The sequence below is a fragment of the Haliotis rubra genome, unplaced genomic scaffold (genome assembly GCF_003918875.1).
Source record: "Haliotis rubra isolate DU_JTF1 unplaced genomic scaffold, ASM391887v1 Scf389, whole genome shotgun sequence".
Taxonomy (NCBI): Eukaryota; Metazoa; Mollusca; class Gastropoda; order Lepetellida; family Haliotidae; genus Haliotis; species Haliotis rubra.
The window spans coordinates 805,108-828,596 of NW_025767067.1; the positions used below are offsets into that span (position 1 = coordinate 805,108).

Sequence of the window (23,489 nt, forward strand, 5' to 3'; positions counted from 1 at the left end):
TCAACTTAAGTGTTTTGTTTCAAATGTTAAATTATACAACTATTTTTTATTGTTGATCTGAGCATGATAATGTCAATAATGTTATTAATTATGTCAATTAGAAATGAAAAGAGAAAAATGTTAAGATGATGAAAATAATATCAACTGATATACAATGTACAGTATAGATAAACACAAACTGTTTGGATGAACAACTTCTTTATTCAGGTGATGTGACGTGTTGATGCAGATTCTAGTCTTGTTGTCAATAACGTATGTATCGAAACATCACATCACCTGAATAAAGATGTTGTTCATCCATAGTTTGTCCTCATCTGACTCTCCAACTTCTGAAAATGCCACTCAAAGAAATGTACAGTCTACATAATAATGATAATTGATAATAGTTGTTTGACTAGAAGGCATTATAGGCTGAACCAGCTTTAATGCGACAGGAGACTATACAGTACATTTGAACTAACATTATCTAAGCAGGTAGTGGTTACTGCAGTTTGTGAGTTTTGTTTCATATCTATATCTCATCATTCAAAACAAAGTTGTGTGCATGTTTTTATTGCCTGATTTTGTGTTGGGGTTGGTTGAGTCTGTATATCGGCAAATACAAAGTTATCACCATGGTGACATAATTTGATTATTAATTACCAAATATGTGGGAAAGTTGCTAGTCTAGTAACACAGATCCTTGGAATAAGGTGGTTTGACTATGTCACTGTCAATCCAGATATATTATTCAAATTAGTTGATTTATATTCCTCCTGTATAGAAGGATGTTGTTGATACTTGACAGTACCTGTGAGATACCACATGCCACACCCATATCTGGAGTGAGTATTACAGCTGATGACAGCTTGGTGTTGAGCTAGGCCTATACTTAGTGGCCATATCATTACTCATGTTTACATGACTGTGTACAAGTAGAGCTGGACGTCAACCGTGTGAAGTCATCCTGTATTTAAGTTCCTCCATCTAGTTGTGAATTTCGTAGGAGTAACTACTAGTAACTAGTGTTGTCAAGGATAAATAGGAAGGAATTCCAAGTCATCATGACTAAGATGAAAGCTCTAACATGTTTTCCTGTCCATGCCACTATGCAGGGATAGAAATGTAATACATTTTAAATGTAACCTAGATAATGAACCATTTCTAATCTTTAATGTTTGTTCTCACAATATCACTATCATTTTATATTTGTAAATCTCAGGTATATTAAGTCATACTGTGAATGAGATGTATTCATTTGTTTACTCGCCATGTTTGTCCAGTTAACTGTGGGAAAGAACATTTTTGACTCACTTAATGCACATAGAATGAGAAACACTGTCAAAGTACTTGTTCTAACAGATTATAGGATTTCTGAATGAGTTATTTAGCTATCAGTGACTAAGTTTAACCTCTCTATTATGATTTTAGCTATTGACACTTTTATACAAGTATTTGAGAACTCAGCTATGTTTAAGATGATTTAAATACAAATAGGACTATAAGCATAACTAACTTCACAATAAGTTTATGTAAGTTGAGCCAACACATCTGGTCAGTTTTTAATTTGTTGGTCAATAAACTGAATTACATCAATCAGCATAAACGTCACAGTAAAAAGGGCAGCTATTTACAACTGATGTAATCTTGATATTGTCTACTCTTCTACATGATTTATATCTTGAGATATGAATTTACAAAAAATTCTAATTCAACATCCTAAAAAAACAGTGTACAATATGAAAGAAATATGTTATGGTTAATGAAGACTTTTAGAATAAAAGAAAAGTTTCATTGTTAATAGTGGTCCTCAGTTGAAAGAAATGTATCATGGTGATTAAAGGTTCACAGTTTAAAAGAATATATCTTGATTAAAAAAAGCCCTTGGTATAAATCTCGACATTTGCCACTTAACGTTACCTTCTTGTAGTTGATGACCATTGTGTAATGCTTGTTCTGGGAAGTAGCCACAGTCTGACTTCGATTCCGTGACGCATCTTCATTCATCATTGTCAGCCTTCTTCGATTCTTTATGGCAGAGATATCCAAACAACTCAAAGAAAATCCAAGCTCTGAAGCTAACACTGCTAGGACAAATCCAGATACGTTTTACTGTTGTCTGTAACGTTCGACGACGGCACCTGTAATGTCCATACCTGGAGGTGTCTGCAATGTTAACCGACTTTTAGTGCCAACGTCAATGCCAGTGATTCCGGCCAGTTCAGGTCACCACCCTGGAAAATACCATGTTCGAGAAATTGACACAAATTATCATGCCTCTGACATACAGTTTCTTTGTGTTCTGTACAATCCCAGTTTTAGTGATAACCCGTTCAAGCTGATATAATCCCCCTGACTACTATGTAATTACATTACTGGGCAGTTTGGGCTTATGTAATGGAGTTTTGCCACATGCACGGACCATTGATTGGTGATGGGAGTTCTCTGCCCTTATTCTGACCTCTCCATAGTTAAAGGTAGAGATGTCTTGCATGAATTCCAGGATCTCATCTCGTGTGGTTGGAACTGGTGTTAGGTGGTAACAGCTGGTGTTAGGTTCGGATTAGTAATGAAATCCAATTATCACATGTCATTGTGTCCTGACTCGAGGAAATGAAACCACGGAGAAAGCATTTCATGCAATTAACTTCGTTTCTGTTACATGCCTGGAAGTATCAGAATTAATGTCATACATCTTATGAAATAACCAATCATGGATGTCCCTGTTCAACTGATGCTGTATGACGGACAAATGTCTGACAGCTTTAATCAGGACAGTTTATGTTTTACACTTGTTCAGCATGATCTGTGTATGGACTTAATGTAACTTAGTTTTGGCTTCAGGCTGTATGGTTGTGGTTAATGGTGGCAAGCTAATTCAATCCAAATGTTATCATAACAGTTAATATGGTCTGGGTGTTTTGTTTGGCATCTTTGTCATATTTGATGAACATTCATGGGCGGATCCAGAGGGGGTAGCAGGGGTGCGCAGCTCCCATTTTGTCCTGAAAGTTTATTAAATGACCATTGAAACTCGGATGAAAATGAAGTGTGCACCCCCCTTTTCTCAGGACTGTGCCCCCCCCCTTTTTTTTTTTCCGAAAAAGCTGTAATAGCCCCTGACATTGCTCTTAAAAGCTATTTACTAAAGCTTAGATTAGATACATTATCATCATTTGTTTTAGGCAGTTTTCTTGTGTAACATAGGAATTGGAGTTCTATTGGTGGCTTAAGCTGGAAACATTATTAATATACTTGACTGGTTTGTCATACTCATTGTCTGCATAGGACAAGGGTGGCCTTGTGGATTAGGCTTTGAGGTTTGTTGTACAGAGTTGTGTCCCTTAGTTGTGGCATGATCTGCTTGTAAAGAGCATGACTATTTACTATGGTCTGTGGTCTGAGAGAACTATGATCTGTGAGTTCAATAAATATTGATCGCTTCTGAAAGATGTATCACATACACTTTAAGATGCCCCCTCCTCCAATAATCACTAAGTCCAGAGAGTTCTTGGACATGAAACTGTGAATACAGGTATTAAAACTTACTTTTGAAAATTTCTTGATGATTACAGAAAATATTTTGTTTGCTTGGGTGAATAAAGAATAAAAGAGTTTTGTACTGGTTTTCTTCTTTTGGTGTCAGGTAAGATGCAAATGTTTAAATTTATTCAATTATCAGCTTAAGTTAATAGACATATTTGGAAAAGAGCCCTTCTGAAAAAAAAATTCACAGTTTTTACTACATCTCTATCACTCTCTACTCATAGCTGACCTAGATATTAATGCTTGATCCTTGCAGAACGAACAGAATTATTTTTCATTGTAGGTTTATTTCCTACTGTTTTATAATGTAAGATGACAGTGTATAAATCTGACAACCATTGAGTTGTTATGAGGACCCGAGCTCAGTACTAGTGCTTCTTATTAGCAGCTCAGGTGCGACAGTGAAGGCATCATTAACACCTGGTCAGGTAATTTGTTAACGAAGTAGGAAGCGCATCAGGTGTGTAATGGGAACTGGGAGTCAGGTTGCAGCATTGGAGGATCATTGTCTAGGTGTCAGAAGAAATATGTTGGGCTTTCATTTTGCGTTCAATTGTTTGAATAACAGTTGTTATGTTGTCTTCTCTGGTAACTTTTCTGATAAATCACATAATTTATTAGCATCTGTATAGATAAAAGTATTTATGTAGCAGCAGGGGCATAAGATTGGTTGGGCTTAAAAGCTGGAAGTGGTGAGAGTTTCTTTCAACAAAGAAAGAAATGTATCTTATGTTGCCTTCTCTGGGAACATTGATGGTTATGGTGGATCAGTGGTATTTTCAGTTTACCGATTTGTCAAAACCTGGTTATCAACCACTTAACATTGATAATATAATGCTAATCATGTACTTTATTATCATCTATATTGGTAAAAATATTTATTCTTTAGCAGCTGGGGTAAAAGATTGGTTATGCTTAAAAACTGAATGAGGTGAGAATTTCTTTTAAACGGAAGAATGTATCTACTTTCTCTGCTTCCAAACTGATAAAGGAGTGGAAATTCCAGGTCTCCAGTAAGCAGGTTGTGAGAAGTGACTCAGTGAGATCGGCTAGAGAGGCTCAGTGCTCACATCGTTGCTTACAATACCAATGCTATTATTTACAGGCCGCTGGTGTTAATCCACACACGCACACACACACACCTGCACACAAATTCATGCATTCACACATACAATAAAGAAGTCAAGAATTGCAAGTATGGCATTGTACAAGACGAAGAAGAAACTCACTATTTATTAACATAGGATTACATTGTCTGCTTAATTAGCAATGTAAATAGGGTAATTTAATCTGAAATGCCCTTCTATAAACTTACAAGGCTGATAAATTGCTAGTATGTAGAGATCCTATCAAACACGCACTGTGTCAACTGTGTCAGTTTACAGAGCCAGTGAAGGATTGCTTTGTTTGTTTGTGTGTTAAATAATCTGGGCCACCCAGTCTAGTGACTGACATCATGAGCATTGAACTATGAAATTAGGATACAATGACATGTGTCAACCAAGTCGGCAAGCCTGACCACCCAATCCTGTTATCACTTCTTTTGACAAGCATGTGTTGCTGAAGACAAATTCCGACCTGGGTACCGATCCACAAAGCGTTCGTAACGTTACGACCTGACGTAACTCTATAGTATATCATAGGCTTACGAATGTCGTAGCGCTACGAACGTTTTTGTGGATCGGGACCCAGGATCTTTATGGGTTGTCTGTGTAAGAATGCTCACTAAACAGTATTGTACTATAGAGGGCAGATAATGCTTATATAGGGTGGGATACATTACATATGATGTTAGATCCCAGCGTGCTATACTGTGTCAGGAGATATATATTTGTCCTGTGTTTCGTCATGAGATAATCTGATAACATGTTGACCAGTTGATCTGTGCCATTTCAGGATGAGTATTCTGGACATCAAGCAGTACCTGGAGAAGATCTACAATGTCCCTGTGATGTGTGTTAGAACAGCAGTCAAACAAGGTGAGTCGAGTTCATTTAAGGATAAGCGGATAGCGCCAAGTTGAGATGAAAAGTGTTTTGCATGCCACATTTCATTTTGATAAATTAGATGCCATTTGCCTACTGAGGCTTGCTGCTTGGCTTTTCTTCAAGACCCAGGTAGCCTTGTGGTTGAAGTTTCTGTCTGTGGCGACAGGTGTGGTGCAGTGGTGCGCATGTGCTTATAGTGGAAGGTTGGTGCTTTGATAGTACTTGTTGGTACCCTGCCTGGTGCTTGACAGTAAGGGAATATAGCCAGGACTGGTCAGTACTTGTTGGTACCCTGCCTGGTGCTTGACAGTAAGGGAATATAGCCAGGACTGGTCAGTACTTGTTGGTACCCTGCCTGGTGCTTGACAGTAAGGGAATATAGCCAGGACTGGTCAGTACTTGTTGGTACCCTGCCTGGTGCTTGACTGTAAGGGAATATAGCCAGGACTGGTCAGTACTTGTTGGTACCCTGCCTGGTGCTTGATTGTAAGGGAATATAGCCAGGACTGGTCAGTACTTGTTGGTACCCTGCCTGGTGCTTGACAGTAAGGGAATATAGCCAGGACTGGTCAGTACTTGTTGGTACCCTGCCTGGTGCTTGACTGTAAGGGAATATAGCCAGGACTGGTCAGTACTTGTTGGTACCCTGCCTGGTGCTTGACTGTAAGGGAATATAGCCAGGACTGGTCAGTACTTGTTGGTACCCTGCCTGGTGCTTGACAGTAAGGGAATATAGCCAGGACTGGTCAGTACTTGTTGGTACCCTGCCTGGTGCTTGACAGTAAGGGGAATATAGCCAGGACTGGTCAGTACTTGTTGGTACCCTGCCTGGTGCTTGACAGTAAGGGAATATAGCCAGGACTGGTCAGTACTTGTTGGTACCCTGCCTGGTGCTTGACTGTAAGGGAATATAGCCAGGACTGGTCAGTACTTGTTGGTACCCTGCCTGGTGCTTGACAGTAAGGGAATATAGCCAGGACTGGTCAGTACTTGTTGGTACCCTGCCTGGTGCTTGACAGTAAGGGAATATAGCCAGGACTGGTCAGTACTTGTTGGTACCTTGCCTGGTGCTTGACAGTAAGGGAATATAGCCAGGACTGGTCAGTACTTGTTGGTACCCTGCCTGGTGCTTGACAGTAAGGGAATATAGCCAGGACTGGTCAGTACTTGTTGGTACCCTGCCTGGTGCTTGACAGTAAGGGAATATAGCCAGGACTGGTCAGTACTTGTTGGTACCCTGCCTGGTGCTTGACAGTAAGGGAATATAGCCAGGACTGGTCAGTACTTGTTGGTACCCTGCCTGGTGCTTGACAGTAAGGGAGTATAGCCAGGCCTGGTCAGCTCTGAGTCGGTATGCTTTGGAGGGAGGGTATGGGGTGGACTGCAGACATGTGGCTGCAGCAATAATATGACATTGCTGCTGTAAATATTCTGCTTAAAATGGCAAAAGAATAATGCTGTTGTGATATGACTGGAAAGTTGCTAGCTTAAAGGTCACATAAACCCTAGAGGGGTACAAATACATAAATCACTAACTGTCATCGTTATAAATGAAACCCGTCATTAAAACTACTCATTTCGACCTTTAATTGACTTAAATCGACCTTTTTTGACAACAGTGCACAGTTCTCACCCATGAGCGAAATTTCAACCAATCAAAGGTAGCCTCTGTGGCGTCATATGAGGAATAGTTTTGAGAGCCGATGCAGAATTCATCTACATTTTTAGGGGTAAATTATCGTGTTTACAGGCTTGTATAAACCTGAAATCGTGACAATTGTTGTGGAAAATGAAAGCTATATGTTCTCACAATCTACTGTCATTTAATTTTGTCTCCTGCTTTGCCTAGTTTCCGAGTTACAACTTGTTTTCATAGGCGATTCTGTCAAAATCGATTGGTGTCGATTAGGCCCTATTTGTATAATGACTGATCCAAATTGATCCCATTTCTGTGTTGTTTTACCTCGATATTTAATCATGTCATGTAAAATCTGTTTGTATTCTCAAAACAGTGTCGGCCCATAAGTTTTCACATGCAATACAGCAATTAATACTCCCTCGTTGTAACCCGTGTTAGGTGGTATAAACCTACACATGTTATTTGTCATCATTCACTTGATGGTCAGTTAATGAATATATAACAGGTATAATTAGTGGTAACACACTTAGATTACCCGACAAAGGTTCCCATTTGGCATTTCTTGTGTCTGGAGTAAATATTCAACATTATAAACATCGATCAAAGGATTAACCGATAACCGCTGATTGATTAATTACTTTTATCTTACACAGCGGAATTGTCAAAGGTAGTGTTTATGTATGTAGATTTACTAATCTATACTGAATACACTCTGTCGTGTCGGGTGTCTGCGTAAAAACAACGTCCTTCTTTCAAAGGATTAACTGGCAATACATTGATTGATTGCCCATTATTGGCTAACTAAATTACTGTTTTTAAAGAAAGGCAGACATTATGCAATTAGTTGCCAGGTGTGCTATCTTGGGTGACCAATGAGACTATACACCAATACCTGAAAAGATTTATCACTTTTTCAGTATATTAAACTGTTAAAAGACATTTGGAACAGTTTGTGGATATTGATGGATACATTCCTCGAACAAGGTAATGGCCTGATATTGTTCCTATAACTTTAATCTGTTTTAATTTTAATATTTGCATTTTGTATTTATTCATTTGTCGTAGCATTCAACAGAATCATTGTTTTAGCCCGTGAAGTGTAATAGGACAGACAACATGCACTAGGGTGTGTGTCGCGAATTATGATTCACATTGGCAAACTATAAAATGTCTAGATATTACAGTTCTGTTATAAATTCACTATAAGTATCAGCAGATCGTCTGCTTTTAATTTAGTTTCAAAATGCATACAAGTGTGATAATAAACTAATTAGGATTATAAGACCAAATATAAAGGCGCACATTGACTAGTATCTACATACTGGTGAGTGGACATTAACCATGTGAATGTAGCAAAGAAATTTATCGGCGCAGTATTGTGACTTCAAGCCCCCACCTGCGGCTTCCGTGGAAGAAATCGTTATGTTATAAGTTGTGTCATTGCAAAATCCGTTTGGTTATGATTCCAATACATATTTAACAACGGTAGAAAGTAGTCTTGATTTTCTAGCAGTGAAAACAAACTATAATCTCATTAATTCTAACAGATTCTTTTATTTTTAAAAATGGTGAAACCCTGTCGGGAACATCCGCCAGTCTGAGGATAAATGGTATTTAGGTTTGTTTTCACCGAGGTTACAAAATCAAAACTACTTTCTACTGAGTAATAAAATATGTATTTTATTGATGGCCAATAGGATTTTTGCATGACTTATAAGCATATATCATAACAATTTCTCTCGTGGCAGCGAGGTGGGTGTCAATATAATACTACTTACAATATTATTGTTGCCGACCACAACCTCACTTCCGGGGAAGAAATCGTTATGTTACAAGTTGTGTCATAGAAAATCTTTATGGTCATCAATCATATGCATATTTTACTAAAACTAGTAAGTAGTTTTGATTCTTTAACTTCCGTGAAGCGATCTGAACACAAGTAAGATATCGTTTCAGGCTTCCACAGCTAAAGCACTCACAAACATAACCCATTTAGCTTACGAACTGCGGGGTCCTGTGGAAATCTGTGCATGGGGACACCATCGCCCGACCCTAGGAGACAATTGGCGACAAAGCAGCGATTCGGCATGTAAGTGCGTTGATGTCGAGAAATCATCAAAATGATGGCGTGCTACACATTTTCTATACAACTAACTGAAAATCGTTCCTCATATGGCGTCACTGCAGTGCTCTGGCGACAGAGTTAGCGTAACCTGTCTGTGGTTTAAGTTGGAGCGAGAGGGAAGCGAGGCGACTTTTGGCCACTTTTAATCGCTCGGTATTAATTAACCACAAGTTTTTAAAGAATAAATTTGGTGTTCCGCATAAGACTAACCACAAATCTTTCATATGTAATAGTTAAAAGAGTAACAAAAACAAAGTTTAGTGGTTCTAGCTTAATATGATATTGCTTCAGTGATATAGCTAGAATATTGCTTCAGTGATATAGCTAGAATATTGCTTCAGTGATATGGCTAGAATATTGCTTCAGTGATATGGCTAGAATATTGCTTCAGTGATATGGCTAGAATATTGCTTCAGTGATATAGCTAGAATATTGCTTCAGTGATATAGCTAGAATATTGCTTCAGTGATATAGCTAGAATATTGCTTCAGTGATATAGCTAGAATATTGCTTCAGTAATATAGCTAGAATATTGCTATATTCCAAATTTTATCACAAAAACAGATATTCATATTTCAATTTCTGTTCTTCTTATGTGGAATCACCTATCTGTAGACCATGTAATACCAGCCCACCTGATGCCATTCAGACCAACTTGCTCTGTGTTCTTCCTCACTCTGCATCAGCCAATCGATGGCTGGTTATGTAAGGATGGCAGCGAGTCCAGTCTGGTCAATACGCTGTATAATTCACTACGAGCTGGGACCTAAGTAGGTGAAAGATGGACTGATTCACCTGGAACCTATATATTGATCTCAGTGGCAGGAGAAAGTGCAATCACTGGTTGTGTGGTCACAGGTGATGAGATCTCAGTGAGTGCGGCATTGATGGAGGTTCACAACAATAGATGCAGGACAGTACACACCGCTACAGAGAATGGCTTGTGTAAACCTCAGATTCTAGTCAATATGTTTTAGATTACGAACAAGAGGATTCACTATATGTTATTTGTCAGGGGATAGATACATTTGTTTGGAACAACTGCTGAGTGGTGTCATCGAGTTTGAAAATAGAAAATTATGATTGTGTCACGTTTTATCATGTGATATTGTAGGTTATTGATTATGAGCATGATATGTAATGTGTTATGAAACGTAATGCACTGAAAGATCAGTGAATAATGATACATACGTATGCTATTGACAGGTTAGTGTGGTTTGTTAGAAGCTTCAGGGATGTACTAACACAGGCATGGAAACAGATCCCTCACTTCCTCACTTGCCAAAACTTGTAAAAAGACTCAGGTGGCTATGTCCAATGGACACTGATTTTCAGTATCTATTGTTGACTTATTGTTTCAAAAATGATAACAATTACCTCTAGTTTCTCCAGATTCTGTATTGAAGTCGGACCTGATTGTCAGTTGACATGGGTGAAGCCATGTTTGTTTGTGAACACTGAAAGTCGTGCCCACTTGTGCACCTTAATGAGTATATGACCCCAACAGGTGCTGTTTTCATCTCATGGTTTACCCTGCTGAGAAACCTAATTAAATAATATATGTTTACTAGCAATATTCAAGCTACATTGAGTAAAAAATGTGAGGCTAAGTGCTTGAACAGCATGGACATTCAGTGACCAGGGGGTTGATAACATGGGCATATAGTCACCAGGGGGTTGATAACATGGGCATACAGTCACCAGGGGGTTGATTACATGGACATTCAGTGACCAGGGGGTTGATAACATGGACATTCAGTGACCAGGGGTTGATAACATGGACATTCAGTCACCAGGGGGTTGATAACATGGGCATTCAGTCACCAGGGGGTTGATAACATGGACATTCAGTGACCAGGGGGTTGATAACATGGACATTCAGTGACCAGGGGGTTGATAACATGGACATTCAGTGACCAGGGGGTTGATAACATGGACATTCAGTGACCAGGGGGTTGATAACATGGACATTCAGTGACCAGGGGGTTGATAACATGGACATTCAGTGACCAGGGGGTTGATAACATGGACATTCAGTGACCAGGGGGTTGATAACATGGACATTCAGTGACCAGGGGGTTGATAACATGGACATTCAGTCACCAGGGGGTTGATAACATGGACATTCAGTCACCAGGGGGTTGATAACATGGGCATTCAGTCACCAGGGGGATTGATTCAACATGGATAACATTCAGTGACCAGGGGTTGATAACATGGACATTCAGTCACCAGGGGGTTGATAACATGGACATTCAGTCACCAGGGGGTTGATAACATGGACATTCAGTGACCAGGGGGTTGATAACATGGACATTCAGTGACCAGGGGGTTGATAACATGGGCATTCAGTCACCAGGGGGTTGATAACATGGACATTCAGTGACCAGGGGTTGATAACATGGACATTCAGTCACCAGGGGGTTGATAACATGGGCATTCAGTCACCTGGGGGTTGATAACATGGACATTCAGTCACCAGGGGTTGATAACATGGACATTCAGTGACCAGGGGGTTGATAACATGGGCATTCAGTCACCTGGGGGTTGATAACATGGACATTCAGTCACCAGGGGGTTGATAACATGGGCATTCAGTCACCTGGGGGTTGATAACATGGACATTCAGTGACCAGGGGGTTGATAACATGGACATTCAGTGACCAGGGGGTTGATAACATGGGACATTCAGTGACCAGGGGGTTGATAACATGGACATTCAGTGACCAGGGGGTGACCAGGGTTGATAACATGGACATTCAGTCACCAGGGTTGATAACATGGACATTCAGTCACCAGGGGGTTGATAACATGGACATACAGTCACCAGGGGTTGATAACATGGGCATTCAGTCACCAGGGGTTGATAACATGGACATTCAGTCACCAGGGGTTGATAACATGGACATTCAGTCACCAGGGGTTGATAACATGGGACATTCAGTCACCAGGGGGTTGATAACATGGACATTCAGTCACCAGGGGGTTGATAACATGGACATTCAGTGACCAGGGGTTGATAACATGGACATTCAGTGACCAGGGGGTTGATAACATGGACATTCAGTCACCAGGGGGTTGATAACATGGACATTCAGTGACCAGGGGTTGATAACATGGACATTCAGTCACCAGAATTTGGGGGTTGATAACATGGACATTCAGTGACCAGGGGTTGATAACATGGGCATTCAGTCACCAGACCAGGGGTTGATAACATGGACATTCAGTCACCAGTTGGGGTTGGGATAACATGGACATTCAGTCACCAGGGGTTGATAACATGGACATTCAGTCACCAGGGGTTGATAACATGGACATTCAGTCACCAGGGGTTGATAACATGGACACAGGGTTGATACCAGGCATTCAGGTTGATAACATGGACATTCAGTCACCAGGGGTTGATAACATGGACATTCAGTCACCAGGGGTTGATAACATGGACATTCAGTCACCAGGGGTTGATAACATGGACATTCAGTCACCAGGGGGTTGATAACATGGACATTCAGTCACCAGGGGTTGATAACATGGACATTCAGTGACCAGGGGTTGATAACATGGACATTCAGTCACCAGGGGGTTGATAACATGGACATTCAGTCACCTGGGGGTTGATAACATGGACATTCAGTCACCAGGGGGTTGATAACATGGACATTCAGTCACCAGGGGGTTGATAACATGGACATACAGTCACCAGGGGTTGATAACACATTCAGTCACCAGGGGTTGATAACATGGACATTCAGTCACCAGGGGTTGATAACATGGACATTCAGTCACCAGGGGTTGATAACATGGGCATTCAGTCACCAGGGGTTGATAACATGGACATTCAGTGCGACCAGGGGTTGATAACATGGACATTCAGTCACCAGGGGTTGATAACATGGACATACAGTCACCAGGGGTTGATAACATGGACATACAGTCACCAGGGGGTTGACATACATAACATGGACATTCAGTCACCAGGGGTTGATAACATGGACATTCAGCACCATGATAACATTGACATACACCTGACATTCAGGGGTTGATCATGGACCAGATACATGCACCACCAGGGGGTTGATAACATGGACATTCAGTCACCAGGGGGTTGATAACATGGTCACCAGGGGTTGATAACATGGACATTCCAGTCACCAGGGGTTGATAACATGGTCACCAGGGGGTTGATAACATGATAACATGGACATTCAGTCACCATTCAGTCACCAGGGGTTGATAACATGGACATTCAGTCACCAGGGGTTGATAACATGGACATTCAGTCACCAAGGGGTTGATAACATGGACATTCAGTCACCAGGGGGTTGATAACATCACCAGGGGTTGATAACATGGACATTCAGTCACCAGGGGTTGATAACATCACCAGGGGGACATTCAGTCACCAGGAGGGTTGATAACATGGGCACACCCAGGGGTTGATAACATGGACATTCAGTCACCAGGGGTTGATAACATGGACAATACAGTCACCAGTCAGGGTTGATAACATGGAACATACAGTCACCAGGGGTTGATAGTCATGATATTATGGACATACAGTCACCAGGAGGGTTGATAACATGAACATAGTCACCAGAGGGTTGATAGCATGAACATACAGTCACCAGGGTGTTGATAACATGAACATAGTGTCAAGAGAGGGTTGATAGTATGGAAATACAGTCACCAGAGGGTTGACAGCATGAACATACAGTCACCAGAGGGTTGATAACATGAACATAGTCACCAGATGGTTGATAGCATGAACATACAGTCACCAGGGTGTTTTCTTGTACTACAGGAGAGGACATCAAGCACCCATCCAAGGGCAATGTTGTGGCTCGCGAGGATGACACCAAGGTAGCATATGTACAGCTGGTGAGTGAAGATCTTACAAGTCACACCAGATTAATAGATAACTGGTTTACACTGATTTCTTCAGATCATAAAGCATAAAAACATTGAATATGATAAAAAATAAACTTAAAGTCATTGGTTTTATTTTGCCAATGCAGTAAACCTTTTGAACATGGTACATATAACTGGTTTAGTTATTTATACTGTAACTTACAATAGGTAACACAAAGAGACAAGTTATTCTGGCATCATATTTAGCCACAGTTTTGAAAAACAAAACAATAATCTGAAAGTCCTCTTATTGACCACACATCATCGGTTCCCAATTGCGCAGATCGATGCTCATGCTGTTGATCACTGAATTGTCTGGTTCAAACTCGATTATTTACAGACCGCCGCCATATAGCTGGATTATTGCTGACTGCGGCGTAAAACTGAAAACTCACTCACTCACTCTTACTGACCACATTTTTGTAAAACAGTGTTATTAACTGTTGCATGGATTACCAAGGATGTCAACATCTACATAGAATCCAGCAGCGTAACATAGTGCATATTCACAACTAAAAGTACATAATTTCAATATTTTGTCATATTTCCTTGGCTGAAATGCCTGAACAGGTCCCCATGCATGTTAAATCTTATCAACCAGGAATGAAGTCATTCCATGATCTGGGTCATCATAGTTATTGTCAGTTTTAAAAAGTGCAATAGACATGATAGAGGCTGCACACAAGTCACAACTTTGATCTTCCTGATGGTAGACTCAGGTTTACACATTAACAAGACAATGATCCCAGGGCATTTCAGGCAAGGCCATCTTGGTTGTGGTGTTATAGCACTGGAGCTAAGTAGAGTGCTGTAATGAAGTCCATTGTCGTCCTGGTGGGTGTAATTACACTAACATTGTTTGTATGGTTGACCAGTGGGAGGAGTGATGGCTGATACTGCCGTCTGTGTCCTCAGTATCCTGTAGGGACCATCTACACAGTGATCAGGCCGATCCATTGTATTCCATACTGCTGAGTAAGGGATAATTTAATTACATTTCCTTACTTTGGTGGGTGCTCAACGTTTATATGCTGCTGCTATTTTGAGATAGATATTCTCTGGTAGTGGTACACAAAACTAATTTATAAGTACTGAACAACAACAATTAGGGATCATGAGTATATTGTTGATATGTTTATGAAGTTGTGTGTTCAATCTTCATGGCAAATATATCCCCAGAAAAAATCGAAATGATTCCATCAGTTTTTGTATAGTGAATGTACCATATTTTCTACCCACGGATAAGGCATATCATCCCTGACAGAGATTCAGTATTCAGTATTTATAGTTATTTTGTGCATTAAAAATTTTGCATATTCCTTCAGCTCACTCAGGTATATGAACAGGTGATAACAAACTTAATGTTTTGATCACATTTTTCAATTTTCCGTAATTTTGTGTCTTACAGGGAGATGGTTACACATTTGAGTTCCCAGACCTCTTTGTCGATTCGAAACCTCCAACAGAGAAAGAAGTGGATGAATTCAAGCAGACAAAACGAGACCAAGAAGTAATGGAACGGAAGTACTGGGACAGAGCCAGTTTACCCCCTTGGTTCAGATAACAACATGAACCGGATGTATGTGTGTGTGTGTTCATAGATGACTGTGTAGTGAGCGGAGACTGAACCCAGATCTGTCCTGTGATCGCAGGGTTCAGATGGCAAGGACTGAACGAGGTCAGCGGCTCCTATCTCAGGACTGAATGCTCGGTTCAGATCTGCCAGAATGAACCAGAATGAACCAGAATAGCTGGACATTCATGTGACAAATGTGTTGGCATGGTTCATCACGAGCTGCATATATCCAGTCTCTGCAGCAGGTGCACCTGATGTTGTCTCCTGCATGTATCATTCATGTAAATAATACATTCTGTAAACAGTGCCATGGTGTTGTTATTGTGTACAGTGAAACTTGGTGAAGTCATCTTAATAATTTCAGGTTTAGCCACAACAAAATATCTTCTTTTTAAAGTAATAGGGAAGCTTTTAAATATTGTATTTAAAGTGCACAAACTGTTCAAGACATGTGGAAAATACAGTCTATGGATATGATTCACATAAAGCATGGATGTTGGGTTGCTCTCAGTATAGAGTGTACTTCATCAAGTAAAGAAAGGACCATGCATGTTAATTGTTTTGGTCCTAGGTACTTGGCAACGGGAAAATTATGAAAGGCCGGGTCTTTGATAGTGTTCAGGCTGGATGAGTGAGTGAGTGAGTTTTTATGCTGCTTTCAGCAAAATTCAAACAATATCATGATCGGGGACACCAGAAATGGGCTTCACACGTTGTACCCATATGGGGAATTGAACCCGGGTCTTCTGCATGATGAGCAAACGCTTTAACCACTAAAGCTAACCCATCGCCCTGTTCTGGTATTAAAACCCTTCCGATACTAATAGTGCCGTAAAGGAACTACTTGTATTGTTTCTCTACAGTTGTCTGACCGCCTCCGTGGTGTAGTGGTTAGAGTGTCCCCTCGAGCGGAAGGTCACGGGCTCAATCCCCGACCGCGTCATATTAAAAGACGTTAAAATATGGTACTTGTTGGTCCCTGCCTGACGCTCGGCATTAATGGGTACAACAAGGACTGGTCGGCTCGGAGTCAGTATATAATGTGTCTGAGTGGGGTATTCATGCTTCACTGCCGCATGGTATCTCAGTGGGCTAGCACTATAAAACCAGCTTCAGTCTGGGCTAGTACAAGCAGCCGCACATACACATACACATGCATGCACGTCGTCATATGAGCGAAATATTCTCAAGTACGACGTAAAACCCAATTTCACCTCACCTACAGTTGTCTTTGTCATCTTTGTAAAATAGTGGATAAAGTTATTGACAACATAACCATTATTGTGCCATCAGTGTTTAAGCTAGCAACATATATAACTTGAAATATACTGATATTGGATTATAAATGCAGAATTTGCCACAACAAGAGTCTGAAACTACTGATATTCAAAAATACAATGACTTCAAGATGGACTGAACTGTGAAACTCAACAGGTACTGTATCACAAGACAAGATGTTCAGTTTCTCACTGTGGAATAACTTGGCTGAGAAACAAGTTGACCCAAGCAACTAGCATGTCAGATGGTGGTGAGACATTGTCAAAACTTTACTGTTTTGTACATACTATAATCCTCCATCAACCATGCATACACATGGCTCCGTTGAATTATGTCTATTTTCTGATTAGGCTAATTGATGAGGTCATGTACAAATCAAAGGCATCCAGTGCCAGCAAGGTCTGAGTACAGGGCTCCCACAGGTCAGGGAAAAGTCAGGGAAATTTGGCTTTTCTCTGAAAGTCAGGGAAAAGTCAGGGAATTTTTATATGTTTTCAAAAGTCAGGGAATAGTCAGGAAATTTGGGGTTTAAGTCAGGGAAATTTAGGGTTTTGGTCAGGGAAAAATAAGACTCAGAATGTCGCTAATCAGGTATGGTAGTAGTCAAAGTCAAAGATGCTTATTGTACTTAAGGCCCCCGGCCCATATACAGGCAATACAAGTATACATACAGCACATGTTACAGACATTTCATGAAATAAATTACAGTTCAGATAAAGCCCTAGATAAAGTTACATAAAGCCCTAGATTACATATTACATTTTCATTTTTGGAGGATAGAATGGAAACGAAGTCACTTGAAGGATATTTTTAAAGATAATCATGTGGCATGTATTGTTTTCTTAAATCATCATAATGTGAATTTCATCTTCTACAGCCGGGTTACATAACAGACATATTCTTCCATGAAGCACAATCGGTTGGATTTGTGAATCAAACAATATGAAACATATTTTCTGGGTTAAAATTCCAAAATTCTGGAAAACTGACATAAATTTAATAAGAGCCTTCTTAGCATGTGATTTCAGATTTATAACACTCTTTTTATCCCCCGGCATGTAATGCAGGCGAGGGGGATATAGTCAATGCCTTGTCCGTCTCTCTGTCCGTCCGTAATCATTTTGTTTCCGGAGCATAACTCGAAAATGGTTCAATATTTTCAACAAACCATGCAGATATATCAAACAGAACCTAAAGTGGTGCCATTTGCTATTTACAGATTTTTGGAATTTTTTATTTTTCTTGGTTGCCATGGCAATGTTTTGGACTGAGTCTCAAAAGGGAGTGGATACCTTTCAACAAAACTTGGCAGATATATCAAACAGAACCTAAAGTGGTGCCTGTTGCTGTTTACAGATTTTTGTCATATCTATTTTTCTTGGTTTCCATGGAAACGTTTTGGACTTTGTCTAAAAAAATGAAGTTCAACTTTAAGTAACTGTCAGATGATTTGCTCTTTCATATTTGTAGGGACCCGGGGGGATTTGTCATCTTCTGATGACTCTTGTTTAGTATGGGAAAACACTAGTCCGAGATAGGCATAGTGATTAACAATAGATAATTGTTTGCCATTCAAAAAACATGTTTCTTTATAGGCAACGGATCCACCTCTTCTTAAGTTATCTGTGTTAATAGATAATTTTCCATTCATTTGTATACCGTTCCAAAATATTATAAATAGTATGATGGCTGATGGTGGTTTCTTGCAAATTGTGAAAGCCCATTTTGGCCAAAAATACCCATATAAGTTTCATTGTTAAAGTTTCATTGTTAAACAGCATAGGTTTATAATATGACCTATGTTCTGACATTTGCTGTTTATTCACAAAATTGAAAGTGGTTTAATGGTGTTCATAATCTAGTTGTCATGGTTGTACTGAATGTAAAGTTACATCTTGCATGTATATTCTTTCCAAATATGCCTTTGATAATTACAACATTTTGTGATAATGAAGAAATGTGTTGACTTTGAATGAAACAATTCAATTAAATCATTAGTTTCACATTTATGTTCTTTGTCAAAAACCTTTAATATAAAATACAAAGTTTTCAGATGATATATTACTGACTTCACCTTAGAATATATATTTGATGGTCACGCTCAAATGTATCTAATAGTATTATGTGACATTGTGGCAGGAGAGTCAAGGAAAAATTTCTTCATCACAAATATCAATGTTTTGGTTAATGTAATATAAATTAAAAAGTATTGTGTGTATTTATGATATGTGTGAAGGAAATATCTTAACAGGGTGGTTAGGACTGACTGAAAGGGAGGAAGGAGGCCAGTTTTTACACTTAAATGGTCAGGGAAAAATCTATACTTGTCAGGGAAAAGTCAGGGTAAGTCATCAAACTTTGGCCTGCCATGCCTGTGGGAACCCTGGAGTATACACCTTACCATTTCCCTGACATTGGAGCAATGTAGATGCCAGAAGAGAAACACATGTTGCATGAGGAATATTGCTGATGTGGTCAGAGTGCTCATTTGTCGGTGCACTGTTTCCCTGTTGCTGGAACTAGGCTGTAGTTATACATAATGATGGCACCACAAAGTTCAATATGTATTCATGGATTGATTTTCTTGGTTTTGTTTTATTTGTTTTTAGGCCAGACCAATTTTATTTCTTGTTTTACGGATCCACAGGTTGTATTTTTTCAAGAATAAGAAAAAAAAATACAAATTTTTTTCCCCGCTCAAGAAATAAAATGCTAATGTTTTTATTGGACAAAAATGTAAACATACAAGAAAATTTGTCTTTCATTTTTTTTGCCCCATGTACACTTGACAAAAATTTGTAAAACAAAAAATAAAATTGGTCTGACCTTAACGCTGCAAAAGCATTAATTCAACTATATTCCAGCTATATAGCAGTGGTCTGTAAATAATTAAATCTGGACCAGGCAATCCAGTGATCAACACCTTGACCATTGATCTACGCAATTGGGATATGATGACGTTTCAACCAAGTCAGCGTGTATGACCATAAAAATCCAATTTGTCGCCTCTTACAAAAAAGCATGGGTTGCTGATGACCAATTCTAACCCACATCATCTTAGGTTTCCCGGAAATGAAGAACACTTGTGACGTACTGATGATGGTGGTGGGAAGATTTCCCACAAACAAGGGCAGAGTAAGTAAGAGAAGATAACGTTTCCAACATGACAACACAACTGACTTTCATGATGTTTATATTTAATGTCATCAACATTATCACACAAAAATAGCTGGTATTATTCGGCTCATGATGTAGCATCTGTATCATGCATAAACCAAATGTTTTATTTTGCATAAAATCACAGTATATTTACAAAATAAATAATGTACAAAAGGATCCTACACACGACAGTCGCCAGTACCGTCTTCAGTTAGTGTCTTATATGTCACGTCCATGTACTTCACACATGCTGGGATAGCTGGAGATGAGGCCAAACCTACATACATCATTTTCCATTTAAAAGAAAAACTGAGATATTAATCACATACTTTCAGAGAACCCGGAGTTCCCTTTGCAGTCACTCAATATTGATCTGTGGTCTATCATCATAAAATTGTTTGGTTGATGAACACTTCTATCAAATATTTATCTTTTTCCTTTCACATACATAATAACAACTAAATACTGTCCAATGTTGAAAGCCAACTCCATTCCAAAGAGTAAATTTGATAAAATAAGATCAAAACATTTGTTAATAGACATTTCACCCATATTTTACAACCCTATTGGTGTCAGTTCTGTGAATGCTTCCAAAGGCATCTGAACTGTTCAAACTGTAGTATTCTTGAGTGGGATGACAGAACAGATAGGCATTTGTAAGATCAAAAGCAACAACAACTGAGCTTTCATTTTATTCATGGTTTCATTAAGATCAAGCATTGGTTGTGTTAAGCACTGGGACCTGCCCATTCTTGTTATTGCTGCAATATGAAACATCTCTTCAAATGTCTAAAAGTATACATTTTTTGCTTCAACACCCTACACAGGGATTTATCTTAGTGTTCCTGGAGGCCAAAATTATGTCACAAATCTAAAAGCTCTGTAAAACTCCCAAATTATACTCTTTCAGCTCAAGTTATCAATCATATGTTATGATATTTTGTATGTTTGCAAATGTCACATGGCCAACAAAGGTGTCATAACATATTACATAATCACTTGTGAGGAAATACTGAAATGTACATCTCCATTTGAACTTGAATACTTCCCTTTTACCAATTTACTACATTGGAAACTTGACTAAAAATTCTAGATACATCCCTGATCATCAATTAAAATGAATCTCCTACCCTATGCCAGATTGCAAATAGAATCTATTGAAGTATGTTTTAAGTGCAGCTAGTATCAAGCCACAACAGTTTATATTTGAGACCTCATCTTCACCTGCCACACACGTTGTTAATACACACTACAGAGCTGACATCATTCCATAGACAGGTGAGAAATCTACAAAAATAAATACAAATGATAATCCCAAACTCCACAGAAACTCTAACTGAAAGACTCTCCTCTGGGTCTACCAATGATTGTAAGCTTTATCATTGTAATTCAAGGCAATAAATATTGGCATATTTAATACATCACAAAAGCAAAATCTCCATTTTGAAATACAGTTTGCATTTACAAAAGTGAAAAGTGTTTTTTAAACTATGAAAATGGACTATGAACTATGATGACATCAGCTGATTTGATCGAACTGTAATCGTAAATGCATTTGGTAACTAGAATTCCTGTTTGTAAGATACAGACTTGTTGTTAAACATCAGCTTAAGCATTGAAGGCTGTTTAACCTTTGTGGTAGTGTGCAATCTCCTTATAATCAGATCTTTGTCTTTGGTTTTGCTACGAACTGCATGAAGAACTAAGGGGCACCTATTTAGGAGGTTGCATCAGGGAACCTTAAGTGAACTTTCACAGCCTAATTTTAACAAACGATTCATTGTTTCTTGGGTCAATTAAAAGACAACTTTCTAAAATGACTCCGCATTTCTTGGCCACCTCAATTTGGAAATTTTGATTTGTGGCATAATAATGAAACCGTGCATGCCATGACAATTCTACATAGTACTCTCTCTTGGGAGGGTGTGCCATGACAATTCTACATAGTACTCTCTCTTGGGAGGGTGTGCCATGGAGCACAGAAACACCTGGTCTGAAGAATGTCCACAACAATAGAATGGATGGCCATTGTGCCAGATTAGGCATTTGTAGCTTCAGCTCATTGTCAAGATACAGAAATTGTATATACTGGTCTGAATGCTTCACTCCCTCCTGAGGAGAATTTAGCCTTGTTGCTGGCTGCAGGACAAGAAAGTTCACCTGACACAGTCTGTTGTGGAGGTGTCCCTAGGTCTTTGCTGAGACAGGTTGAGTAAAATATCTGATTTAATGAAATTGTGGCAGTGAGTTAAATCCCACACACTGTGTATAACCCATTACAAAGTCACAATGTGCTTTGAGATGTACCTTTGTCAATAACATTCATGAAACAAGGAATATAAGGTCAAAACACACTTTAACAATCTAACCAAGCAACTTAAGTTTGGCAATTGATTCCGTTGTCAAACCTATAAAATATAATGTCACACCTTTGAAACAAAAATAACAATGACTACAGCATACACAGACACTAATCCACATAAGGGATTATTTTCCTGATAATATTAAGAACATGTCGAGTAAACAATCCACATCTTAAAGTAAGAAAATTAGCAGGTGAAGAAAACATTATCAAGACTTTCCTTGTGAACAACTGGTTTCTAAGGGGATCAAAATAAAACTGGTTAAAAAATTCATTGAAATGTAAAGATGGTGCTGATTTTAACCCAAGAGTTACCTGTCCTTGTCCAGTTTGCTGCGATACTACCTTATGAGGAAATACAAACCTAGCAACCTGATTGGCTAGAAGCTCATGACAAACATTCTTTTCATGGCCTTAATTTCAGCACCTTTTGTTGAAGACTTAAAGAATTGAGAGCCATTTTATCAAATAATGAGAACTGCATGGTACATATCCAATACATTTTGGCAATCCCTATTTAAAAATAACATTCCAATTTTGTCATAAACCTTACAGTGTAATTAACTTGATACTGCACCAACACAGGATTATCATCATTATAAAGCTAACCTAAACATGCAGTATTAATACCAGGATATATGCAAATATTATTCCACACAACAACACCTTGTCTATTACCTAACACTGTTATCTGAAACTATGATACCTATCTTAAATAAATACTTTGCAACACAGCATAATGTTCACAGTGTGGCCACCGATTAATGCCTTAGTGTTTATTTCACCTTCAAGAAGTGCAGAAAGTTTCAAAAATGTCAAACTGACGATGTAGTGCCTAGACCTCAGTTTACACATCTTTGTTTAATACCGCACTCAGCAATATTCAAATGATGTCAGATCATAAATCTTTGAGGCTGGACCAGACA

At 39.1% G+C, this 23,489-nt stretch overlaps 1 protein-coding gene across 1 annotated transcript in view; it reads left to right on the forward strand.

Annotated features, from left to right (window-relative positions):
- Nucleotides 1-16,071, forward strand: part of LOC124286638 (probable 39S ribosomal protein L23, mitochondrial) — a 25,347-nt gene extending 9,276 nt beyond the window's left edge. The window contains exons 3-5 of the mRNA XM_046723034.1: nt 5,422-5,504; nt 14,082-14,158; nt 15,597-16,071. Of these exons, the coding sequence (XP_046578990.1) occupies nt 5,422-5,504; nt 14,082-14,158; nt 15,597-15,752 (316 nt within the window). The 3' untranslated portion in view covers nt 15,753-16,071. The remainder of the gene's footprint in view (nt 1-5,421; nt 5,505-14,081; nt 14,159-15,596) is intronic.
- Nucleotides 16,072-23,489: the final 7,418 nt, after the last annotated feature.